The sequence below is a fragment of the Schistocerca piceifrons genome, unplaced genomic scaffold, assembly GCF_021461385.2.
Source record: "Schistocerca piceifrons isolate TAMUIC-IGC-003096 unplaced genomic scaffold, iqSchPice1.1 HiC_scaffold_883, whole genome shotgun sequence".
NCBI classification, from domain to species: domain Eukaryota; kingdom Metazoa; phylum Arthropoda; class Insecta; order Orthoptera; family Acrididae; genus Schistocerca; species Schistocerca piceifrons.
In genome coordinates, this window is record NW_025729150.1 from 687,625 (window position 1) to 707,841 (window position 20,217).

General features: G+C 38.6%; 1 protein-coding gene across 1 annotated transcript; it reads left to right on the top strand.

The window, feature by feature from the left end:
- The first annotated feature begins 17,678 nt into the window (after positions 1-17,678).
- Positions 17,679-19,975, top strand: LOC124771058. The gene is made up of 2 exons (XM_047249281.1): positions 17,679-19,682; positions 19,915-19,975. Exon 1 carries the CDS (start codon positions 17,914-17,916, stop codon positions 19,666-19,668), a length of 1,755 nt encoding a protein of 584 aa, XP_047105237.1. The 5' UTR covers positions 17,679-17,913; the 3' UTR covers positions 19,669-19,682; positions 19,915-19,975.
- Positions 19,976-20,217: the final 242 nt, after the last annotated feature.

Here is a 20,217-nt window from a genome sequence, read left to right on the forward strand (position 1 = left end):
TAAATACAAGAAGACTGACTCTTCTAACTGCCTATGTTTTGAACCTTTCCAGTGTGTCCAGTTTTAGATTACGATGCTTCACTTCAGGTTTACTGTATCCCTCTGACTTTCTTATTGACGGTGAAACATAGAAATTTCATCGGAGGTAAATACAAATCGCACAATGCCGACTTAAGTACAAGAACACTGTCTCTTCTTTCTGTCTATGTGTTGGCCTTTCTTGTGAGACCAGTTTTAGATTCCGATGCTTCACTTCAAGTTTATGTGTCTCCCTGGGACCTTCTTATTGACGATGAAACACAGAAATTACATCGGTATTGAATACGAAACCACAATGCCGACTTAAGTACAAGAGGACTGACTCTTCTTACTTTCTACGATTTGAACCATTCCTGTGGGGCCAGTTTTAGATTCCGATGCTTCACTTCAGGTTTACTGTTTCCCTTGGACCTTCTTATTGACGATGAAACACAGAAATCGCATCGGAATTAAATGCAAAAGGCAGAATGCCGACTTAAGTACAAGAGGACTGACTCTTCTTACTTTCTATGATTTGAACCTGTCCTGTGAGGCCATTTTTAGATTCCGATGCTCGACTCCAGGTTTAATGTATCCATTGGAACATGTTATTGACGATGAAACACAGAAATCGCATCGGAATTAAATGCAAAAGGAACAATGCCGACTTAAGTACAAGAGGACTGACTCTTCTTACTCTCTATGATTTGAACCTTTCCTGTGAGACCAGTTTTAGTTTCCGATGCTTCACTTCAGGATTACTGTATCCCTAGGACCTTCTTGTTGACGATGAAACCCAGAAATTGCGTCGGAATTAATTACAAAATGCACAACGCCAACTTAAGTACAAGAAGTCTTTCTCTTCTTACCGTCTATGTTTTGAACCTTTCCTGTGAGATCAGTTTTAGATATCGATGCTTCACTTGAGTTTTAATGTAACCCCAGGAACTTAATATTGACGATGAAACACAGAAATTGCATCAGAATTGTATACAAAAGGCACAATGCCGACTTCAGTACAAGTAGACTGACTCTTCTTACTGTCTATGCTTTGAACCTTTCCTGTGAGACCAGGTTTAGATTCCGATGCTTCACTTCAGGTTTACTGTAACCCTTGGACGTTCTTCTTGGCGATGAAACACAGAAATTGCGTCGGAATTAAATACAAAGGGCACAATGCCGACCTAAGTACAAGACGTATGTCTCTTCTTACTCTCTATGACTTGAACCTTTCCTGTGAGACCAGTTTTAGATTCCGATGCTGCACTTCAGGTTTACTGTATCCATTGGACCTTCTTATTGACGATGAAACACAGAAATCGCATCGGAAGTAAATACAAAAGGCACAATGCCGACTTAAGTACAAGAAGGCTGACTCTTCTTACTGTCTATGTTATGAACCTTTCCTGTGAGACCAGTTTCAGATTCCGATGCTTCACTTCAGGTGTACTGTATCCCTTGGACGTTATTATTAACGATGAAACACAGTATTTGCACCGAAATTACATTCGAAGGGCACAATGCCTACTGAAGTACAAGAGGAATGTCTCTTCTTACTATCTTTGTTTTGAACCTTTCCAGTGTGTCCAATTTTAGATTACGATGCTTCACTTCAGGTTTACTGTATCCCTTAGACCTTCTTATTGACGATTATATACAGAAATCGCATCGGAATTAAATGCAAAAGGCACAATGCCGACTTAAGTACAAGAGGACTATCTCTTCTTAGTGTCTATGTGTTGGTCTTTCTTGTGAGACCAGTTTTAGATTCCGATGCTTCACTTCAAGTTTATGTGTCTCCCTTGGACCTTCTTATTGACGATGAACCACAGAAATTGCATCGCAAATAAATACAAAGTGCACAACGCCGACATAAGTACAAGAAGACTGATTCCGCTTACCGTCTATGTTTTAAACCCTTTCAGTGACACCAGTTTTAGATTCCGATGTTTCACTTCAGTTTTACGGTAATACTTGGAACTTGTAATTGACGATGAAACACAGAAATTGCATCGGAAATTTATACAAAAGTCACAATGCCGAATTAAGTTCAAGAAGACTGACTCTTCTTCCTGTCTATGATTTGAACCATTCCTGTGTGTCCAGTTGCAGATTACGATGCTTCACTTCAAGTTTACTGTATCCCTTGGACTTTCTTATTGACGATGAAACATAGAAATTGCATCGGAAGTAAATACAAAAGGCACAATGCCGACTTAAGTACAAGAGGAATGGGTCTTATTACAGTCTTTGTTTTGAACCTCTCCTGTGAGACCAGTTTTAGATTACGATTCTTCACTTCAGGTTTTGCTGTTTCCCTGGGACCATCTTATTGACGATGAAACACAGAAATTGCATCGGAATTAAATACAAAAGGGACAATGCCGACTTAAGTGCAAGAGGAGTGACCCTTCTTACATTATATGATATGAACTTGTCCTGTGAGACCAATTTTAGATTCCGATGCTTGACTTCAGGTTTACTGTATCCCTTGGGCCTTCTTATTGACGATGAAACACAATAATTACATCGGAATTAAATACGAAACTACAATGCCGACTTAAGTACAAGAGGACTGACTCTTCTCACTTTCTACGATTTGAACCATTGCTGTGGGACCAGTTTTAGATTCCGATGCTCGACTTCAGGTTTACTGTATCCCTTGGGCCTTCTTATTGACGATGAAACACAGAAATTACATCGGAATTAAATACGAAATCACAATTCCGACCTAAGTACAAGAAGTATGACTCTTCTTACTGTCTATGATTTGAACCTTTCTTCTGAGACCAGTTTTAGATATCGAAGCTTCACTTCTGGTTAACTGTATCCTTTGGACCTTCTTGTCAACCATATAACACAGAAATTGCATCGGAAGTAAATACAAAAGGCACAATGCTGACTTAAGTACAGGAAGTCGGACTCTTCTTACTGTCTATGTTATGAACCTTTGCTGTGAGACCAGTATTAGATTCCGATGCTTCACTTCAGGTGTACTGTATCCCTTTGGACATTCTTATTGACAATGAGACACAGAAATCGCTTCGGAATTAAATACAAAGGGCACATTGCCGACTTAAGCACAAGAGGACTGACTCTTCTTACATTCTATGATTTGAACCTGTATTGTGAGACCATTTTTAGATTCCGATGCTTCACTTCAGGTTTACTCTATCCCTTGGATCTTTTTATCGACGATGAAACACAGAAATTGCGTCGGAAGTAAATACAAAAGGCACAATGCCGACTTATGTACAAGAAGACTGACTCTTCTTACTGTCTATGTTCTGAACCTTTCCTGTGAGACCAGTTTTAGATTCCGATTCTTCACTTCAAGTTTACTCTATCTCTTGGACATTGTTATTGACGATGGAACACAGAAATTGCATCGCAAATAAATACAAAAGGCACAACGCAGACTTCAGTACATGAAGACTGACTCTTCTTACCGTCTATGTCTTAACCTTTCCTGTGAGACCAGTTTTAGATTCCGATGCTTCACTTCAGGTTTACTGTATCCCTTGGACTTTTTTATTGATGATGAAACACAGAAATTGCATCGGAATTTAATACAAAAGGCACATTGCCGACTTAAGTACAAGAAGACTGACTCTTCTTACTGTCTATGATTTGTACCTCTCCTGTGTGACCAGTATTAGATTTCGATGCGTCACTTCAGGTTTACTGAATCCCTTGGAACGTCTTATTGACGATGAAACACAGAAATTGCATCGCAATTAAAGACAAAAGACACAATGCCGACTTAAGTACAAGAAGACGTTCTCTTCTTACTGTCTATGCTTTGAACCTTTCCTGTGAGACCAGTTTTAGGTATCGATGCTTCACTTCAGTTGTACTGAATCCCTTGGACATTCTTATTGACGATGAAACACAGAAATTTAATGGGAATTAGATACAAAAAGCACAGTGCAGACTTAAGTACAAGAAGGCTTACTCTTCTTACTGTCTACACTTTGAACCTTTCCTGTAAGACCAGTTTTAGATTCCGATGCTTCACTTCAGGTTCACTGTATCCCTAGGACCTTCTTGTTGACGATGAAACCCTGAAATTGCGTCGGAATTAATAACAAAATGCACAATGCCAACTTAAGTACAAGAAGTCTTTCTCTTCTTACCGTCTATGTTTTGAACCTTTCCTGTGAGATAAGTTTTAGATATCGATGCCTCACTTGAGTTTTAATGTAACCCCAGGAACTTAATATTGACGATGAAACACAGAAATTGCATCAGAATTTTATACAGAAGGCACAATGCCGACTTCAGTACAAGTAAACTGACTCTTCTTACTGTCTATGTTTTGAACCTTTCCTGTGAGACCAGTTTTAGATTCCGATGCTTCTGTTCATTTTCACTGTATCCCTTGGACCTTCTTATTAACGATAAAACACAGAAATTGCATCGGATTTAAATACAAAAGGCACAACGCCAACTTAAGTACAAGGAGACTCACTCTTCATACTGTCTATGTATTCAACCTTTCCTGTGAGAACAGTATTTGATTCCGATGCTTCACTTCAGGTTTGCTGTATCCCTTGGAACTTCTTATTGACGATGAAACACAGAAATTGCATCGGAATTAAAAACAAAAGGCACAGTGCCGACTTAAGTACAAGTAGACTTACTCTTCTTACTGTCTATGTGTTTAACCTTTAGTGTGAGACCAGTTTTAGATATTGATGATTCACTTCAGGTTTACTGTATCCTTTGGACCCTCATATTGACGAGAAACACAGAAATTGCATGGGAATTACATACAAAAGGCACAATAACGACTTAAGTACAAGAAGACTTACTCATCTTACTGTCTATGCTATGAAACTTTCCTGTGAGACCAGGTTTAGATTCCGATGCTTCACTTCAGGTTTACTGTAACAATTGGACCTTCGTCTTGGCGGTGAAGCACAGAAATTGCGTCGGAATGAAATACAAAGGGCACAATGCCGACCTAAGTACAAGAAGTATGACTCTTCTTACTGTCTCTGATTTGAACATTTCCTGAGAAACCAGTTTTAGATTCCGATGCTGCACTTCAGGTTTACTGTATCCCTCGGACCTTCTTATTGACGATGAAACACAGAAATCGCATCGGAAGTATATACAAAAGGCACAATGCCGACGTAAGTACAAGAAGACTGACTCTTCTTTCTGTCTATGTTTTGAACCTTTCCTGTGAGACAAGATTTAGATTCCGATGCTTCGCTTCAGGTTTACTGTATCCCTTGGACCTTCTTATTAACGATGAAACACAGAAATTGCATAGGAATTAAATACATAAGTCACAACGCCAACTTAAGTACAAGGAGACTGACTCATCTTACTGTCTACGTATTCAACCTTTCCTGTGAGACCAGTATTTGATTCCGATGCTTCACTTCAGGTTTGCTGTATCCCTTGGAACTTCTTATTGACAATGAGACACAGAAATTGCTTCGGAATTAAATACAAAAGGCACATTGCCGACTTAAGCACAAGAGGACTGACTCTTCTTCCATTCTATGACTTGAACCTGTATTGTGAGACCATATTGAGATTCATATGGTCGACTTCAGGCTTACTGTATCCCTTGGACCTTCTTATTGACGATGAAACACAGATATTGCACCGGAATTAAATACAAAATGCACAATGCCGACTGAAACACAAGAGGAATGTCTCTTCTTACTGTCTTTGTTTTGAACCTTTCCTGAAGTCCAGTTTTAGACTCCGATGCTTCACTACAGGTTTACAGTATTCCTTGGACCATCTTATTGCCGATGAAACACAGAAATTACATCGGAATTAAATACAAAAGGCACAATGCCGACTTAAGTAAATGAACACTAATCTTGTTACAGTCTATGTGTTGAACCTTTCCTGTGAGACCAGTTTTATATATCGATGCTTCACTTCAGGTTTACTGTATCATTTGGACCTTCTTATTGACAATGAACCACAGAAATCGCATGGGAATTAAATACAAAAGGAACAATGCCGACTTCAGTACAATAAGACTTACCCATCTCACTGTCTATGCTTTGAACCTTTCCTGTGAGACCAGTTTTAGATTCCAATGCTTCACCTCAGACTTACTTTATCCCTTGGCCCTTCTTATCGACGATGAAACACAGAAATTGCATCGGAAGTAAATACAAAAGGCACAATGCCGACTTAAGTATAAGTAGACTTACTCTTCTTACTGTCTATGTGTTTAAACTTTCGTGTGAGACCAGTTTTAAATATCGATGCTTCACTTCAGGTTTACTGTATCTTTTGGACCTTCTTAGTGACAATGAAACACAGAAATAGCATGGGAATTACATACAAAAGACACAATGCGGACTTAAGTACAAGAAGACTTACTCTTCTTACTGTCTATGCTCTGAACCTTTCCTGTGAGACCAGTTTTGGATTCCGATGCTTCACTCCAGGTTTACTGTAACACTTATACCTTCTTCTTGACGAAGAAACACAGAAATTGGGTCGGAATTAAATACAAAAGGCACAATGGTGACCTAAGTACAAGAAGTATGACTCTTCTTACTGTCAATGATTTGAACCTTTCCTGTGAGACCAGTTTTAGATATCGAAGCTTCACTTCTGGTTAACTGTATCCTTTGGACCTTCTTGTCAACCATATAACACAGAAATTGCATCGGAAGTAAATGCAAAAGGCGCAATGCTGACTTAAGTACAGGAAGTCTGACTCTTCTTACAGTCTATGTTATGAACCTTTCCTGTGAGACCAGTATTAGATTCCGATGCTTCACTTCAGGTGTACTGTATCCCTTTGGACATTCTTATTGACAATGAGACACAGAAATCGCATCGGAATTAAATACAAAGGGCACATTGCCGACTTAAGCACAAGAGGACTGACTCTTCTTACATTTTATGATTTGAACCTGTATTGTGAGACCATTTTTAGATTCCGATGCTTCACTTCAGGTTTTTTGTATCCCTTGGACCTTCTTAGTGACGATGAAACACAGAATTTGCACCGGAAAATACAAAATGCACAATGCCGACTGAAGTACAAGAGGAATGTTTCTTCTTACTGTCTTTGTTTTGAATCCTTCCTAAAGTCCAGTTTTGGACTCCGATGCTTCACTACAGGTTTACTGTGTCCCTTGGACCTTCTTACTGACGATGAAACACAGAACTTGCATCGAAAATGAATACAAAAAGCACAACGTCAACTTAAGTACAAGTAGACCTACTCTTCTTACTGTCTATGTGTTTAACCTTTAGTGTGAGACCAGTTTTAGATATTGATGCTTCACTTCAGGTTTACTGTATCCTTTGGACCCTCTTCTTGACGAGAAACACAGAATTTGCATGGGAATTACATACTATAGGCACAATAACGACTTAAGTACAAGAAGACTTACTCTACTTACTGTCTATGCTTTGAACCTTTCCTGTGAGACCAGGATTAGATTCCGATGCTTCACTTCAGGTTTACTGTAACCCTTGGACCTTCTTCTTGGCGATGAAACACTGAAATTGCGTCGGAATTAAATACAAAGTGCACAATGCCGACCTAAGTACAAGATTTATGACTCTTCTTACTCTCTATGATTTGAACCTTTCCTGTGAGAGCAGTTTTAGATTCCGATGCTGCACTTCAGGTTTACTGTATCCCTTGGACCTTCTTATTGGCGATGAAACACAGAAATCGCATCGGAAGTAAATACAAAAGGCACAATGCCGACTTAAGTACAAGAAGGCTGACTCTTCTTACTGTCTATGTTATGAACCTTTCCTGTGAGACCAGTTTTAGATTCCGATGCTTCACTTCAGGTGTACTGTATCCCTTGGACCTTCTTTTTAACGATGAAACACAGTATTTGCACCGAAATTAAATTCAAAGGGCACAATGCCGACTGAAGTACAAGAGGAATGTCTCTTCTTACTGTCTTCGTTTTAAACCTTTCCCGTGAGTCCAGTTTTAGATCCGATGTTTCACAACAGGTTTACTGTATCCCTAGGCCCATCTTATTGACGATGAAACACAGAAATTGCGTCGTAATTAAATACAAAAGGCGCAATGTCGACTTTAGTACAAGAGGACTGACTGTTCTTACATTCTATGATTTGAACCTTTCCTGTGAGACCAGTATTTGATTCTGATGCTTCAACTTCAGGTTTACTCTATCCCTTGGAGCTTCTTATTGACGATGAACCACAGGAATTTCATCGGACTTAAATACAAAAGTACAATGCGACTTAAATACGAGAAGACTGACTCTTCTAATTACCTATGTTTTGAACCTTTCCAGTGTGTCCAGTTTCAGATTACGATGCTTCAATTCAGGTTTACTGTATCCATTGGAACATCTTATTGACGATGAAACACAGAAATTGCATCGGAATTAAATACGGAAGGCATAATGCCGACTTAAGTACATGGGGATAGACTCTTCGTACATTCTATGATTTGAACTTTTCCTGTGTGACCAGTATTAGATTTCGATGCGTCGCTTCAGGTTTACTCTATCCCTTGGAACGTCTTATTGACGATGAAACACAGAAATTGCATCGCAATTAAATACAAAAGGCACAATGCCGACTTAAGTACAAGAAGACTTACTCTTCTTACTGTCTATGTTTTGAACCTTTCCTGTGAGACCAGTTTTAGGTATCGATGCTTCACTTCAGGTGTACTGTATCCCTTGGACATTCTTATTGACGATGAAACACAGAAATTGCATGGGAATTAGATACAAAAAGCTCAGTGCCGACTTAAGTACAAGAAGGCTTACTCTTCTTACTGTCTACACTTTGAACCTTTCCTGTGAGACCAGTTTTAGATTCCGATGCTTCACTTCAGGTTTATTGTATCCCTAGGACCTTCTTGTTGACGATGAAACCCTGAAATTGCGTCGGAATTAATTACAAAATGCACAATGCCAACTTAAGTACAAGAAGTCTTTCTCTTCTTACCGTCTATGTTTTGAATCTTTCCTGTGAGATCAGTTTTAGATATCGATGCCTCACTTGAGTTTTAATGTAACCTCAGGAACTTAATATTGACGATGAAACACAGAAATTGCATCATAATTTTATACAGAAGGCACAATGCCGACTTCAGTACAAGTAAACTGACTCTTCTTACTGTCTATGTTTTGAACGTTTCCTGTGAGACCAGTTTTAGATTCCGATGCTTCTGTTCATTTTCACTGTATCCCTTGGACCTTCTTATTAACGATAAAACACAGAAATTGCATCGGAATTAAATACAAAAGGCACAACGCCAACTTAAGTACAAGGAGACTGACTCTTCATACTGTCTATGTATTCAACCTTTCCTGTGAGACCAGTATTTGATTCCGATGCTTCACTACAGGTTTGCTGTATCCCTTGGAACTTCTTATTGACGATGAAACACAGAAATTGCATCGGAATTAAAAACAAAAGGCACAGTGCCGACTTAAGTACAAGTAGACTTACTCTTCTTACTGTCTATGTGTTTAACCTTTAGTGTGAGACCAGTTTTAGATATTGATGATTCACTTCAGGTTTACTGTATCCTTTGGACCCTCTTATTGACGAGAAGCACAGAAATTGCATGGGAATTACATACAAAAGGCACAATAACGACTTAAGTACAAGAAGACTTACTCTTCTTACTGTCTATGCTATGAACCTTTCCTGTGAGACCAGGTTTAGATTCCGATGCTTCACTTCATGTTTACTGTAACCCTTGGACCTTCGTCTTGGCGGTGAAACACAGAAATTGCGTCGGAATTAAATACAAAGGGCACAATGCCGACCTAAGTACAAGAAGTATGACTCTTCTTACTGTCTCAGATTTGAACATTTCCCGTGAGACCAGTTTTAGATTCCGATGCTGCACTTCAGGTTTACTGTATCCCTCGGACCTTCTTATTGACGATGAAACACAGAAATCGCATCGGAAGTAAATACAAAAGGCACAATGCCGACGTAAGTACAAGAAGACTGACTCTTCTTTCTGTCTATGTTTTGAACCTTTCCTGTGAGACAAGTTTTAGATTCCGATGCTTCGCTTCAGGTTTACTGTATCCCTTGGACCTTCTTATTAACGATGAAACACAGATATTGCATCGGAATTGAATACATAAGTCACAACGCCAACTTAAGTACAAGGAGACTGTCATCTTACTGTCTACGTATTCAACCTTTCCTGTGAGACCAGTATTTGATTCCGATGCTTCACTTCAGGTTTGCTGTATCCCTTGGAACTTCTTATTGACAATTAGACACAGAAATTGCTTCGGAATTAAATACAAAAGGCACATTGCCGACTTAAGCACAAGAGGACTGACTCTTCTTCCATTCTATGAGATGAACCTGTATTGTGAGACCATATTTTGATTCATATGGTCGACTTCAGGTTTACTGTATCCCTTGGACCTTCTTATTGACGATGAAACACAGATATTGCACCGGAATTAAATACAAAATGCACAATGCCGGCTGAAACACAAGAGGAATGTCTCTTCTTACTGTCTCTGGTTTGTACCTTTCCTGAAGTCCAGTTTTAGACTCCGATGCTTCACTACAGGTTTACAGTATTCCTTGGACCATCTTATTGCCGATGAAACACAGAAATTGCATCGGAATTAAATACAAACTTCTCAATGCCGACTTAAGTGCAGGAAGACTGACTCTTCTTACTGTCAATGACTTGAGCCTTTCCTGAGAGACCAATTTTAAATTCCGATGCTTCACTTGAGTTTTAATGTAACCCCTGGAACTTGTTATTGACCATGAAACACTGAAATTGCATCGGAATTAAATACAAAAGGCACAGTGCCGACTTAAGTACAAGTAGACGTACTCTTCTTACTGTCTATGTGTTCAACCTTTCTTGTGAGACCAGTTTTAGATATCGATGCTTCACTTCTGGTTTACTGTATCCTTTGGACCTTCTTATTGGCGATAAAACACATAAATTGCATTGTGATTACTTACAAAAAGCACAATGCCGACTTAAGTTTAAGAAGACTTACTCTCCATTTTGTCTAGGCTTTGAACCTTTCCTGGGAGACCAGTTTTTGATTCCGATGCTTCACTTCAGATTTACTCTATCCCTTGGCCCCTCTTATCGACGATGAAACACAGAAATTGCATCGGACTTATATACAAAAAACCACTATGCCGACTTAAGTACAAGAAGACTAACTCTTCTTACCGTCTATGTTTTAACCTTTCCTGTGAGACAAGTTTTAGATTCCGATTTTTCACTTCAGGTTTACTGTATCCCTTGGACCTTCTTATTGACGATAAAACACAGAAATTGCATCGGCATTACATACAAAAGGCACAATGCCGACCTAAGTAGAAGAAGACTGACTCATCTTACGCTCTATGTTTTGAACCTTTCCTGTGAGACCAGTTTTAGATTCCGAAGTTTCTCCTCAGGTTTACTGTATACCTTGGACTTCTTATTGACGATGAAACTCAGAAATTGCATCGGAATTAAATACAAAAGGCACAATTCCGACTTAAGTACAAGAGGACTCACTCTTCTTACATTCATTGATTTGAACCTGTCCTGTAAGACCAGTTTTATATTCCGATGCTGGATTTCAGTTTAACTGTATCCATTGGACCTTCTTATTGACGATTAAAGACAGAAATTGCATCGGAATTAAATACAATAGGCACAATACCGACTTAAGTACAGGAGGTCTGACTCTTCTTACATTCTATGGTTTGAACCTTTCCTGTGAGACCTGTTTTAGATTCCGATGCACCACTTTAGGTTTACTGTATCCCTTGGAACATCTTATTGATGATGAAACACAGAAATTGCATCGGAATCAATTACAAAAGGCTCAATGTCGACTTAAGTACAGGAAGACTGACTCCTCTTACTGTCAATGATTTGAGCCTTTCCTGTGAGAACAATTTTAGATTCCGATGCTTCAGTTGAGTTTTAATGTAACCCCTGGAACTTGTTATTGACGATGAAACACTGGAATTGCATCACAATTTTATACAAAAGGCACAATGCCGACTTAAGTACGAGAAGACTGAATCTTCTTACTGTCAATGTTTTGAACCTTTCCTGTGAGACCAGTTTTAGTTTCCGATGCTTCACTTCAGGTTTACTGTATCCCTTGGACCTTCTTATTGACGATGAAACACAGAATTTGCACCGGAATTAAATACTAAAGGCACAGTGCCGACTTAAGTACAAGTTGACTTACTCTTCTTACTGACTATGTGTTTAACCTTTCGTGTGAGACCAGTTTTAGATATCGATGCTTCACTTCAGGTTTACTGAATCCTTTGGAGCTTCTTATTGACGATGAAACACAGATATTGCATGGGAATTACATACAAAAGGCTCAATGCCGACTTAAGTACAAGAAGACTTAATCTTCTTACTGTCTATGCTTTTAACCTTTCCTGTGAGACCAGTTTTAGATTCCGATGCTTCACTTTAGGTTTACTGTAGCCCTTGTACCTTCTTGTTGACTATGAAACACAGCAATTGCGTCTGAATTAAATACAAAGGGCAAAATGCCGACTTAAGTACAAGATGACTTACTCTACTTACTGTCTATGCTTTGAACCATTCCTGTGAGACCAATTTCAGATTCCTATGCTTCACTTCAGGTTTACTGTATGCTTTGGACCTTCTTGTCAAACATATATCACAGAAATTGCTTCGGAAGTAAATACAAAAGGCACAATGCTGACATCAGTACAAGTCGTCTGACTCATCTTACTGTCTATGTTATGGACCTTTCCTGTGAGACCAGTATTAGATTCCGATGTTACACTTCAGGTGTACTGTATCCCTTGGACCTTCTTATTGACAATGAGACACAGAAATTGCATCGGAATTAAATGCAAAAGGCGCAATGCCGATTTAAGTACAAGAAGACTGTCTCTTCTTACATTCTATGATTTGAACCTTTCCTGTGTGACCAGGATCAGATTAAGATGCTTTACTTCAGGTTTACTCTATCCCTTGGCCCTTCTTATCGACGATGAAACACAGAAATTGCATCGGAAGTAAATAGAAAAGGCACAATGCCAACTTGAGTACGAGATGACTCACTCTTGTTACTGTCTATGTGTTGAACCTTTCCTGTGAGACCAGTTTCAGATATCGATGCTTCACTTCATGTTTACTCTATCCCATGGACCTTCTTATTGACGATGAAACACAGAAATTGCGTCGGAATTAAATACAAAATGCACAATGCCGACTTAAGTACAAGAGGACTGACTCTTCTTACATTCTTTGATTTGAACCTGTCCTGTGAGACCAGTTTTAGATTCCGATGCTCGGCTTCAGGTTTACTGTATCCCTTGGACCTTCTTATTGACGATGAAAAACAGAAATTGCATCAGAAATAAATACAAAATGCACAATGCCGAGTAAAGTACAGGAGGACTGACTCTTCTTACATTCTATGATTTGAACCTTTCCTGTGAGACCAGTTTTAGATTCCGATGCACCACTTCAGATTAACTGTATCCCTTTGAACATCTTATTGACGATGAAACACAGAAATTGAATCGGAATTAAATACAAAAGGCACAATGCCGACTTAAGTACCGGAAGACTGACTCTTCTTACTGTCAATGATTTGAGCCTTTCCTGTGAGACCAATTTTTGATTCCGATGCTTCACTTGAGTTTTAATGTAACCCCTGGAACTTGTTATTGACGATGAAACACAGAAACTGCATCAGAATATTAAACAAAAGGAACAATGCCGACTTAAGTACAAGAAGACAGACTCTTCTTACTGTCTATGTTTTGAAACTTTCCTGCGAGACAAGTTTTAGATTCCGATGCTTCGCTTCAGGTTTACTGTATCCCTTGTACCATCTTATTGACGATGAAACACAGAAATTGCATGGGAATTACATACAAATGGCACAATGCCGACTTAAGTACATAAAGACTTACTCTTCTTACTGTCTATGCTTTGAACCTTTCCTGTGAGACCAGTTTTACATTCCGATGCTTCACTTCAGGTTTACTGTAAACCTTGGACCATCTTGTTGACGATGAAAAACAGAAATTGCGTCGGAATTAAATACTAAAGGCACAATTGCCAACCTAAGTATAAGAAGTCTGACACTTCTTAATGTCTATGTTTTGAACCTTTCCTGTGAGACCAGTTTTAGATTCCGATGCTTCACTTCAGGTGTAATGTATCCCTTGAACATACATATTGACGATGAAACACAGAAATTGCATCGGAATTAAATTCAAAAAGCGCAATTTCGACTTAAGTACAAGAGGACTGACACTTCTTATGGTCTTTGTTTTCAACCTTTCCTGAAGTCCAGTTTTAGACTCCGATGCTTCACTACAGGTTTATTGTATCCCTTGGAACTTCTTATTGACGCTGAAACACAGATATTGCATCGCAAATAAAAACAAAAAGCACAACGCCGACTTAAGTACAAGAAGACTGACTCTTCTTACCATCTATGTTTTAACCTTTCCTGTGAGACCAGATTTAGATTCCGATGCTTCACTTCAGGTATACTGTATCCCTTGGACCTTCGTATTGACGATGAAGCACAGAAATTCCATCGGAATTAAATACAAATGGCACAATGCCGACTTAAGTACGGGAAGACTTACTCTTGTTATTGTCTATGTGTTGAACCTTTCCTCTGAGACCAGTTTTAGATATCGATGCTTTACTTCATGTTTACTGTATCCCTTAGACCCTCTTATTGACGATGAACCACAGAAATTGCATGAGAATCAAATAGAAAACGTACAATGCCGACTTAAGTACAATTAGACTTACTCTTCTTACTGTCTATGCTTTCAACCTTTCCTGTGAGACCAGTTTTAGATTCTGATGCTTCACTTCAGGTTTACAGTATACCTAGGCCCTTCTTATGGACGATGAAACACAGAAATTGCATCAGACTTAAATACAAAAAGCACAATGCCGACTTAAGCACAAGAAGACTGACCCTTCTTCCTGCCTATGTTTTGAACCTTTCCTGTAAGACCAGTTTTAGATTTCGATGCTTCACTTCAGGTTTACTCTATCCCTTGGCCTTCTTATCGACGATGAAACACAGAAATTGCATCGGAAGTAAATAGAAAAGGCACATTGCAGACTTAAGTACAAGAAGACTGACTCTACTTACTGTCTATGTTCTGAACCTTTCCTGTGAGACCAGTTTTAGATTCCGATTCTTCACTTCAAGTTTGTTGTATCCCTTGGACATTCTTGTTGCCGATGAAACACAGAAATTGCATCGCAAATATATAGAAAGGCACAACGCCGATTTATGTACAAGAAGACTGACTCTTCTTACCGTCTATGTTTTAACCTTTGCTGTGAGACCAGTTTTAGATTCCGATGCTTCACTTCAGGTTTACTGTATCCCTTGGACCTTCTTATTGACGATGAAACACAGAAATTGCATCGGAATTAAATACAAAAGGCACAATGCCGACTTAAGTGCAAGAAGACTGACTCTTCTTACTGTCTATGTTTTGAACCTTTCCTGTGAGACCAGTTTTAGATTCCGATATTTCACTTCAGGTTTACTGTATCCCTTGGACCTTCTTATTGACGATAAAACACAGAAATAGCATCGGCATTAAATACAAAAGGCACAATGCCGACCTAAGTACAGGAAGACTGACTCTACTTACTTTCTATGTTTTGAACCTCTCCTGTGAGACCAGTTTTAGATTCCGATGCTTCACTTCAGGTTTACTGTATCCCTTGGACCTTCTTATTGACGATGTAACACAGAAATTGCGTCGGAATTGAATACACAAGGCACAATGCCGACTTAAGTACAAGAGGACTGACTCTTCTTACATTCTATGATTTGAACCTTTCCTGTGAGACAAGTTTTAGATTCCGATGCACCACTTCAGGTTAACTGTATTCCTTTGAACATATTATTGACGATGAAACACAGAAGTTGCATCGGAATTAAATACAAAACGCACAATACCGACTTAAGTACAAGATGACTGATTCTTCTAACTGTCTATGTTTTGAACCTTTCCTGTGAAACCAGTATTTGATTCCGATGCGTCACTTTAGGTTTGCTGTATCCCATGGAACTTCTTATTGACGATGAAACACAGAAATTGCATCGGAATTAAATACAAAAGGCACAGTGTCGACTTAAATACAAGTAGACTTACTCTTCTTACAGTCCATGTGTTTACCCTTTCGTGTGAGACCAGTTTTCGATATCGATGCCTCACTTCAGGTTTACTGTGCCTTTTGGACCTTCTTTTTGACGAAGAAACATTGAAATTGCGTCGGAATTAAATACAAAAGGCACAATTGCCGACCTAAGTACAAGAGGTCTGACTCTTCTTACTGTCTATGTTTTGAACCTTTCCTGTGAGACCAGTTTTAGATTCCGATGCTTCACTTCAGGTTTTCTGTATCCCTTGGACCCTCTTATTGACGATGAAACACAGATATCGCATCGGAAGTAAATACAAAAGGCACAATGCCGGCTTAAGTACAGGAAGACTGACTCTTCTTACTGTCTATTTTATGAACCTTTCCTGTGAGACCAGTTTTAGATTCCGTTGCTTCACTTCAGGTGTACTGTATCCCTTGGACCTTCTTATTGACGATAAAACACAGAAATTGCATCGGAATTAAATTCAAAATTCGCAATTACGACTTAAGTACAAGAGGACTGACTCTTATACTGTCATTGTTTTGAACCTTTCCTGAAGTCCAGTTTTAGACTCCGATGCTTCACTACAGGTTTACTGTATCCCTTGGAACTTCTTATTGACGATGAAACACAGAAATTGCATGGGAATTAAATACAAAAGGTACAATGCCGACTTAAGTACAAGAAGACTTACTCTTCTTACTGTCTATGCTTTAAACCTTTCCTGTGAGACCAGTTTTAGATTCCGATGCTCGACTTTAGTTTTACTGTATCCCTTGGACCTTCTTATTGACGATGAAACACAGAAATTGCATCGGAATTAAATACATAAGGCACAATGCCGACTTAAGTACAAGAGGACTGACTCTTCTTACATTCTATGATTTTAACCTGTCCTGTGAGACCATATTTAGAGTCTGATGCTCAACGTCAGGTTACCTTATCCCTTCGATCTTCTTATTGACGATGAAACACAGAAATTGCTCCGGAATTAAATTCAAAATGCACAATGCCGACTGAAGTACAAGTTTAATTACTCTTCTTACTGTCTTTGTTTTGAACCTTTCCTGAAGTCCAGTTTTAGACACCGATGCTTCACTACAGGATAACTGTATCTCTAGGCCCATTTAATTGACGATGAAACACAAAAATTGCATCAGAATTAAATACAAAAGGAACAATGACAACTTAAGTACGAGAGGACTGACTCTTCTTACTGTCTACGATTTCAACCTCTCCTGTGAGACCAGTTTTAGATTCCGGTGCTTCACTTCAGGTTTACTGTATCCCTTGGTCCTTCTCATTGACGATGAAACACTGTAATTGCATCGGAATAAAGTTCAAATGGCACAATGCCGACTTAAGGGGGGACGTACATGAAAATGACCAAATTTGTGAAAAAAATTTTATTGGCTCTTCATTTACTACATGGTATTGAAATTTCAATTACCAAATATTACGTTCCAATTCCGCTTCTAAGGGGGAAAAAAATAATAATTTGTAATAGCTTGCACAGGGCGACGCCCCCCCATCTTGGTCTTCATCCTCTCGTATATCTATTTATACTGCGTTTTTTTCCAGTTTTGTGCAGTCACAATGCAGGGAACGTTTGTGTACTACATCAAGAAGGCTGTGGAATAATATCTCTGCCGCTGGTTTTATATTCTTTGATTTATAGCGTTTGTTTACGAGTGTTTGTTTGGAATACATTTTTACGAAAGTTGTAAGTAGACTTGTTATTATATTTTGCAGCATGCCGCGTTCTAGTAAGGTGTTTAAAAAGGTTAGAAAGTGTCAAGCTTCTCGATGTAGTAAAGACAACTTGAAAACCAGCCCCATAATAACAAATGGAAACGATACTTCAACCAAGAAAGCGAGTGCTTCGAGAAGGAAAATTGACAGCTGTCAATCACTTGATGATTGTGGCTCAGACACTCAAGCTACTAGTGGTTTTAGGCTTATTGATTTGAAAATACTATCTGATATTATATCATCTGCTTGTGTATGTGCTGACTGTGGTGCAAAAAGTTTGAGATTATATGACGAAGAAAACAGAATTGGAATAGTGTGTATGTTGCATCTTACTTGTGAAAGCTGTCATTCAGACACTGCTTTTAGAACTTCGGCATCAAGTAACCGGATATATGAAGCAAATATGCGTTTAATATATGGCATGAGATGTTTGGGCATAGGCAGGGAAGGTACCAGACTGTTTTGTGGGATCATGAACATGCCACAACCAAGTGCTAGGTACACCACTGGAAATAAAACACTGCTAAGTGCTCTTCAAGAGGAAGTGGAAGAAAACTTGAAGTCCTCTGCAAAGGAAGCTGTGAAGATGAATAGTGAACTAAAGACAGAAGCAGATAACACGCCAGACACCGATTTGTGTGTGTCATGTGATGGAACGTGGATGAAGCGTGGACATACATCACTGTATGGAGTATCATCTGTCATTAGTGTTGATACTGGAAAAATTCTTGACGTTCAGGTAATGAGCAAATATTGCTATAGCTGTGTACTCGGAAAGAGAGCTGGTGAAGTGGAAGAAAATAAGTGGCAGGTTGAACACAAGAAAGTGTGCTGTAGAAATTATTCTGGTTCTAGTGGTGGAATGGAACCTGCAGCTATGAAACTTATGTTCCATCGAAGTGTGGAAAAGTACGGTGTTAGATACACAAAATACCTTGGTGATGGTGACTCCAGCTCCTTCAAAACTGTTTTGGAAAGTGAACCTTATGGTCCCCATTGTGCTATAGAAAAGTTGGAATGTGTTGGACATGTGCAAAAACGAATGGGAGGCAGACTTTTAAAATTGAAACGTGAATTGAAGGGCAGGAAACTTGAGGATGGAAAACTTTTAGGTGGTCCCAACAGACTCACAGACAAAGAAATTCATTCTTTACAAGTGTACTATGGCAAGGCAATAAGGGACAACAGTGGAAATTTGAATAACATGCAGAAGGCTGTGTGGTCTATTTATTTTCATAAACTATCCACAGATGACAAACCTGTACATAATTTGTGTGACATATCGTGGTGCAAATTCAAGCAGGCTGAGCGTGATGGCATGAACTATTCACACAAGCACAGTTTACCTGTGGCTGTTTTAAGTGCTATAAAACCAACATTTAGGTGTTTAGCAGAGCCAGACCTCCTACGAAAGTGTGTGCATGGAAAGACACAAAACCCTAATGAAAGTTACAACTCACTGATTTGGAAACGTTGCCCAAAAACAACATTTGTTTCAACAATTATTGTTGAAATTGCTGCATATGATGCTTGTTTAGTTTTTAACAATGGTAATCTTGGAAGAATAAAAACTCTACAGAGGCTAGGATTTCATCCAGGAGCTTTCACCTATTCAATATTGAAGGACATCGATGACAAAAGAGTTGCTGCGGCTGATATTACAGCCAATAAAATTGAACAGCAGGTTAACCAAAGAAGACAAGCAAAGAAGAGACTGCTTGCAGATGAAGAGGAGTATGCATATGGCTTGCACTAGTTCACACAGAGACGGTAAGACCTAATACAAACACTATCAAATCATTGATTCAGTTTTCCCGTAACTTACATTTTTATAACTTTATGTACCTTTTTCTCAAAAACCACAAAAGGTAGAGAAGTGAAATTTGGTATATGACTAGTCAGTACTATAGTGAAAAATTCTGTGGAAGGAATTTTCATTTAATAAAATAGTAAGGTATTTATGGTAGAAAATATTCCTTAAATTTGATATATTATTTTTCAGGGAAATTGGGAGACCCGTAAAAACTGAACAAAAGAAGATATAAAAATTCTGCTCCACAGAGTTTTGTAATTATTTGGTATGAAAGTGTGTACAAAAATTCATTAACATTGCTCTCACAGTTTTCTCAAAAAAGGAACATTTGTAATTACATTGTTGAAAAAAAATTAATTGTTAATAATTAAAGATGTAAAAGGTCAATAAAAATGAAAATTTAGGTTCATATGCGCATAACATTTCTTAATAACTGTACCAAATTTGGATTGATTATCTTAAAAAATTAGAGTTTTATAAAATACTTTTAAA